Genomic DNA, 6,535 nt, shown 5'->3' with positions numbered 1-6,535 from the left:
CAAAGGCATAAGACTCTGGAGCAGCTATCATTTGGCAATTCATTTAAATTTCTGAGCCCTGCATCAGCTTATGAGGAACAACTTGGACGAGAAAGACTATTCATATAAGCTGAAGCAAACAAAATCATGCCCTTTACTCTTCGTACAGATCACCATGTACGTGCTACATAGTACTATTTAATTTCATTTAAAAACAAATAATTGCCACATAGCAAGACAAATTCCCGAAGTCCTTTGTTTTATTAAATCCTCGGTATGAGATTAAATGTCCTTTCTCCTTTGTATTTTTTAAACTATCTCACACGCTAATGAAGGGTACTAATGAAGGGTAGCTGACTGTACAGCTCTTTGCTGACAGCCGTCAAACGCGGTCTGCCCCTCACCCGTGTCAGCCAGCCGCTGTTTCAGACTGCCGGCCCTCATCCAGCGATGGACAGAAACAGTCTTACGAAGATGTCATTTGGGACAGCAGTTCGTTCACACTGGGAATTGCAGAAACCGGTTTTCGTTTGCAGTAAGCAGAAGCTATATTTGGGAGAGTCAGCGGCACGAGAGCCGCTGCTGCGGGCACCGAGCTCTCCCTGTGACCGCCGCTGCTCCGGCGCCCCCGGGCCGCGCTGGCCGGCCGGGCCCGGCGCCAGGTTCCGGCGTTACCACACCGAGTTCTGGGCACGTCGGTTCCCGCGGAGGCCGCGCCCGGGGCTCACCGCGGCCTCAGCCGAGCGCCCCATCTCCCGCAGCCCCACTCCCGGGCCCACCTGCCGCTGGCAGACAACCAGGGCAGACAACGCCGCTCACCTGCGCTCGCCGCAGCGCCGCCACCCCGCAGGCACAGACGGACAGGCTCCAGCCGCGGTTCTCTTCAAAGCGGCCGGGGCCGGCCCGGGGCGGGAGCGGGATGCCTGGCACCGGCGCCGTGAAGGAGCGGCCCCCGCCGGGTGGGGCGGAGCGGGACGAGCGCGAGGAGGGCTCCTGAGGGGGCACGCGCGGGCTCGTGAGGCAGGGCGCGCGGGCGCGGCCAGGTACACGGCGTACCCCCGGCCCTTGCGAACAACACGACGGCGGCCGGACACCTGGTGGTTTGGTTTTTTTTTTTTTTTAAAACAAACAAACAAAACAAAAAACAAACAAACAAGCAAAAACCAAACCAAAAAAAACCACAACACTTTTACCCGTTTTTTGTGGTAACATTTGCAGCCACCTTCGCACCGGTGCCGCCTCCCTCCCTGCCCGCGCTGAACACACGTGAGGCTCTCGCAGGGACGCGGCCGCACGGCGCCTGGCAGCCCCCGGCAGCGCGGGGGATCCTTCTCCCTGAGAATGGAACGCGCTACCTGGCAGGGCGGCCCGGCTCCGCGGCGGGACGGTCGAGCGATGGAAGTAACATATAAGAATGAAAATCAGTTCCGAAGCGCTACTCAGCGCACCTGAGACCCATTCCGGCTGCTGCCCCGCGGCGCTGCCCCCGGCAGAGGGCGGCCAAGGGCAGCGCCGCCGTGCCCGACCGACAACGGGCCCCGACGGCCTTGGTGCAGGACAGGGCATGGAGACAGGGCACGGAGACAGGCGGCTGCTCGCGGGTGCCTGGCACCTCCGGCCCCGCCGTTGTGCCTGGGCTGCAACAGGCGCCATTAGCAACTGTTGTACAAAACACGCGTGCTAGGCGGAATATCGCCCCTCCGCCGGCCCTCCCCGTGTAACGTTACGGAGATTTCACCAGAAAGCTCTGCCATTCTGGCACAGGGAGAGGGTTACTGATCTCCCGCGATGCGCACACTCTCCCGGGACCAGAATAGCTGAGAGGGACCCTCAAAGGCGGCCGTCCAGCTCCGCCCGCCGTCAGGCGGGCCCGCATGGGGATGCCGCTTACGGGGCGGGGAGGGGGGGGGGGCAGCTGATGTGCGGGCGTCTCCCCGGGCTGAGCCACGGCCCCGAGCCCTCGCTGGTGCGGACCGCCTCGTACAACGGAAGAGGCAGCAACCGGAGCCGTCCGAAGGAAAGGTCCCGGTCCCCCGCGGCCGCTCGTCCCCACGCCCGGCGCCGCTCCCGTCCCGCACTCCGCGAGCCCGCGGGGAGCCGGCGCGGGCGCGCTCCGCATTGGCTGTTGCTAGGTGACGTACGCCGCGCCACGTGACCGGTGTTAAATGCCGTCCCGGCGGCGCGCGGCGCGCACAGTCCGTCCCGCTGGCGGCGGCGGGAGCGCGGCGAGCATGGACGGGCTCTGATCGCCTGTCCCCGGTGGGGACGGCCGCGGGGCGGCGACCCGTGCCCCGGCGGGCGGGGGCGCGGGATGACGGGGGTGCTGGACAGCCTGATGCCGGACATGCACACCAGCCAGATCTCCGCCGGCGGCTACCACCAGCACGGCGGCCTGCACAAGCCGCAAGAGTCCCCCACGCTGCCCGTCTCCACGGCCACCGACAGCAACTACTACACCAACCAGCAGCACGGGGCTGCGGGCGGGCCGCCCTACGGCCCCGTGAGCTCCTACCCGTACTCGGGCGGCGGCACCGCCCCCTACTCTGCCAAGGCCGCCTACGACGTGGGTTACGGGGGCGCCTACGGCTCCTACGGACCCTACGGCAGCAGGGCCTCTCCGGCCAACAACGACTCTGGTACGTCCGAGCCCCGCGTGGGGGACGGCTCGGTGAGACCGGCGATCGGGGCTCTGGACGCGGGGTGGGCCGCGAGAGCGCTCGTTCCCGGTGGGTCGCCCGGACGGGGCGGGCGGTGATCCGAGCTGCGAGCGGGGCCCGGGGTGGCGGGGGCGCCTCGCCTCACTCGGGTTGCCCTTTCTGCCGCAGCAGAGAAGGAAGACTGCGAGCCGGAGGTCAGGATCGTGAACGGGAAGCCGAAGAAAGTGCGGAAGCCCCGGACCATCTACTCCAGCTTCCAGCTGGCGGCTCTGCAGCGGCGCTTCCAGAAAACCCAGTACCTCGCCTTGCCCGAGAGAGCGGAGCTGGCGGCCTCCCTCGGCCTCACCCAGACGCAGGTAAGGCTCTCCCGCCGCGGGGCCCCGGGCGCGTCCCGCCCCGCCGGGGCCTGTCGCCCTCCGCGGAGTCGGGTGCGAGCGTGGGAGGAAGGCCGGCCCGTGGCGCCTCGACAGCCCGGGGTGGGGAGTGCAGGCGAAACGGCAGCGCCGCTGAGGCAGCGCCGGGAGTGCTTGGGGCTGCGAGAGCCGCGCGTCGCCGCCCGCCGCGGGCGGTCCGGGCGCCGGGAAGGCGCCTCAGACGCGGCGGCCGCCTGACGCCCCTTTCCCCGCAGGTAAAGATCTGGTTTCAGAACCGCCGCTCCAAGTTCAAGAAGATGTGGAAAAGCGGAGAGATCCCTGCGGAGCCGCCTCCCCGCCGCAGTTCTTCGCCGCCGTCTCCCTCCTCGCCCCCCGCCTGGGACTTCTCTCAGCATCCCCGTACCGCGGGCGGCGCCGGCACCGCCAGCCCCAGCCCCGCCGCCGCCTTCCTCGGTAGTTACTCGTGGTACCCGCCGGCCCCCGCCGGCCCGGCGCACCTGCCGGCGGCCGCTCCCCTCCCGCAGCCGGCGCAGCCCCCGCATCACCACGGCAGTGGCAGCATCTTCTAGGGGCTGTAGAGACTTGAACCCGCGGGCCGCACCCGGCGCCCGCGGGGCGCAGACGTGCAGCACTGGTGTGTTCGGTGGAGCGCGGCTCCGGCCCCGGCCATCCCGCATCCCGGCGGAGAGGAGCCGCTCGGCGCCCTGTTCCGCCCCGTTGCCGCCGGCGACGGGGCCCGTGTGCATTCGGCCCCGTGGGGTCCTCCCGCCCGCCGTGAAAACAACCGTGCTGCGGAGGAAGTACTCGCCTCCCTTCCTTCTCTCCGTCTATCTTCCTCCTCTTCCCCGGCATTTTCATCCAACCACCGGTGCAGAACTCTGGTTAACTTTACTTTTTATTTTTTTAAAGTTGATAGGTGCCTTTGCGGATAACCTCACTTCGATGTTGGGGATTAAAAAATAAAACTATTAAAAAAAAAAAAAAGATAAATAATTTTTATATGTAGATTTAAAACCGAAGCCTCCGGTGTTTAAGGTATCCCTTTTATCCGTGAATAAACCGTCCGCCGGCGGCGGGGACCGGTCGCAGGCGGCGGTGCCGGTGCCGGTGCGGCTCCCGCCCGTGCGCTGCCTCCGGGCTGGTTCCGTGCCCCGATGGGGCTTCCCCTGGTCGGGCGCCAGCCACAGCGAGCCCTCCTCTCCGCCCCCCTCCGCTCTTCCCCCGCCGGCAACCTAGCCACTGACATGCCCCTGATCTCTTTGATGTCTAGCGTCGTGAAAAGAAAAAAAACAAAACAAAACAAAAACGGTATTTTTTGTTATTTATTATGGAAAACTTATACACTCACTAATGTTTCTTTTACAATAAGCAGAGAATATTTAAATAAATTATTGTTTCCATGGTGCCCATGCTGAGTTTTTGGGGAATGGGGGAGGTAGAGGATGTCGACCTCAACCGGGTGTTCGCTGGGAAGGAGAGCTGCGTCCCCTCCAACCTCTCCCCATTGTAGCTGTTGCCGCAAGCCTGCAACTTTCCCCCCTCCTTCCCCTCTTTCCCGTCCACAATAAAATCTCGCCCCTGATAGTCTTCTCGGCGAGGCCATGAATCACTCAGCGCTGCCTGCAGCAGCCCAGAGCTGCCCCCCTTCCCCCTCTCCCGCCTGCTGGCGCCAGCGACATTTCGCCCGGGACAGACTCCTGCAGTCTCACGGCTCCCCAGGGCGGTGCGCAGGGCTTTGGGGCAGGGCCGTATTCGCAGTAGTCCCGGAGCTGGTCCTCGGGTGCAGCACCGACCCAGAGGCATTTTGCCTCACCCTTGGAGCCCAGGCCAGAAACCTGCATGGGATATTTCCTTGGGCCAGAGCTGGTGGCTGCCACAAGCCCCTCTGTGGTGCTTCGAGGGCTGGAGGCACCGACTGGACTCGCTCTGAGAAATGTCCCTTGAGGACTGGACCCCTCAGACCCCTCAAGATGTTCCGCTCTGGGGTGCAAGCCCTTCAGCGTCATCCCGCCTAGCTGAAATCCTCTGGGATGTACCGCGTAAGGGCTCGTACCTCCAGACTGAACCCCTTTCCAGGCAGCCCCCCCTCCAAGTTGCAGCTTCATGGGATGTATCCTTCGAGGGCTGGACCCCTGCAGGATGTAACCCTCTGGAACGCTCCCTGCACCCCTTTGAGCTGAAGTCTCACTTTGATGACCTCTGTTGCGCCCATCGGGGCCGCCCCACTAGGGATGTCGCCTCCCGGCTGTGCCCCTCCAAGCTGTAATCCTGGGGGACATCTCCCTGCGGGCTGCATCCCTGGAGGCACTGCTGCTGGAAGAAGCAGAAGGGGGTGAAAGAAGGGACCTCTGGCCCTCATGAGCGAGAGGAGCCGCCGTTCTTGGGGAGGGCACGGAGACAGCCGTGCGGCAGATCCCGCGGCAGACAAGATGATGAGGGCGGCCCAGGCCAGCTTGCCCGGGGTCGGGAATGCGCAGCCTGGCCGAGACTCCTCCGAGAGGCCTTGGCATGAGGAGCCCGGGCGGGGCTGGGGAAGGCGGAGGGGGGCGGCCCCACGAGGAGCCTCGTCGGGAGGAGGGGGGAAAGAAAGGGGAAAAGAGGGAGGGGGGAAGAAGGGGGGAAAGCGAGAGGGCAGATTGCTTTTGAGAGCTTAGGGAAAGCTTGGGGGCTAGGAGAGGCGGGGGTCGAAGGAGGAGTGAAGAAAAGCGAAGAATGACGGGGAGATGTTGGAAGACGAGAGTCGGGTGCAAAGAAAGGGACAGGAGGGAGTGGGAGAGACAATGGGGAAAACGTTAGCTGCCGTCCATTGCCGGCTCTGCCCCGGGGGCGAGGACGGGGACGGGAGCCCAGAGCCGCCCCAGGAAACAGCGGGGCCGGCCCGTCCCATGTCTCTCCTCTCCTTCACCCTCCCGCCGGCCGCGGGGAGACCTGGCGGCAGTGGCCTCAGTCGCCCGCTCCGGCCGGGGAGAGGAAACTTCCCCGCTGGCGGACGGCGAAGCGCTGGGGCGGCGAGTGCTGAGCGGGCGGCACGCGTGGCGAGCAGCACCGCGGAGCCCCGCGCCCCCGCGGGCCCTCCAGGCAGGAGCTGTGTTCCCGGCAGCGCGCTGTTTCCGCGGGCTGCGACGGGGGGCGGAGGGGGGAAAAGTGGGATACATCCCTTTGGCAGGTGACAAGTTGTGCTAAATCGGTCGTCCGGGATGCACGAGGAAGCCGTGGGAGCGGGTCACGGCCGGGACGGGGACGATTCCCATTGCCCTTCCCTCCCCGCCCCCCCGCCCCATCGTTTTCACAGGGTCTTCTCGCGGTTAAATAAAGTTCCCCCCCCCCAAACATCTGCGGTCTCTCCTGGCCCAGCGCCTCCAGTCCGAAGCAGCATTGCGGGGCGGGATGTTGCTCGGCTCCTTGGGCTCGGGCAGAATGCCGACAGCGGCGTGGGGTCCCTGGGACACGGACCTGCCCAACGGGGGAGCGCTGTCAGCGGTCGGGGAGCAGAGCACACCACACCCAGGGCGGGAGCCTTAGCGC

At 65.2% G+C, this 6,535-nt stretch overlaps 1 protein-coding gene across 2 annotated transcripts; it reads left to right on the top strand.

The window, feature by feature from the left end:
• Window positions 1–2,271: 2,271 nt before the first annotated feature.
• DLX2 (distal-less homeobox 2) lies at window positions 2,272–4,398 on the top strand. Of its 2 annotated transcripts, none has more exons than XM_058421369.1 (3): window positions 2,272–2,615; window positions 2,808–2,992; window positions 3,265–4,398. In XM_058421369.1, exons 1-3 carry the CDS (start codon window positions 2,291–2,293, stop codon window positions 3,577–3,579), a joined length of 825 nt encoding a protein of 274 aa, XP_058277352.1. In that variant the 5' UTR covers window positions 2,272–2,290; the 3' UTR covers window positions 3,580–4,398. The 2 variants fall into 2 exon arrangements, with proteins under 2 accessions (XP_058277352.1, XP_039925807.1); XM_040069873.2 differs by having other exon boundaries at window positions 2,805–2,992.
• The last annotated feature ends 2,137 nt before the right edge of the window (window positions 4,399–6,535 follow it).

Source organism: Hirundo rustica, chromosome 7 (assembly GCF_015227805.2).
Source record: "Hirundo rustica isolate bHirRus1 chromosome 7, bHirRus1.pri.v3, whole genome shotgun sequence".
In the NCBI taxonomy this organism is placed as follows: domain Eukaryota; kingdom Metazoa; phylum Chordata; class Aves; order Passeriformes; family Hirundinidae; genus Hirundo; species Hirundo rustica.
The sequence above is the reverse complement of the archived record's forward strand: the minus strand, read 5'-3'. Positions and strand labels throughout refer to the sequence as shown.

Excerpts from the sequence above, each read along its gene's own strand:
- DLX2 (XM_040069873.2), top strand. The coding sequence starts at position 2,291 with ATGACGGGGGTGCTGGACAGCCTGATGCCGGACATGCACACCAGCCAG. Across the intron at positions 2,616-2,804 it reads TCCGGCCAACAACGACTCTG|CAGAGAAGGAAGACTGCGAG; the intron begins GTACGTCCGAGC and ends TTTCTGCCGCAG. Across the intron at positions 2,993-3,264 it reads TCGGCCTCACCCAGACGCAG|GTAAAGATCTGGTTTCAGAA; the intron begins GTAAGGCTCTCC and ends CTTTCCCCGCAG.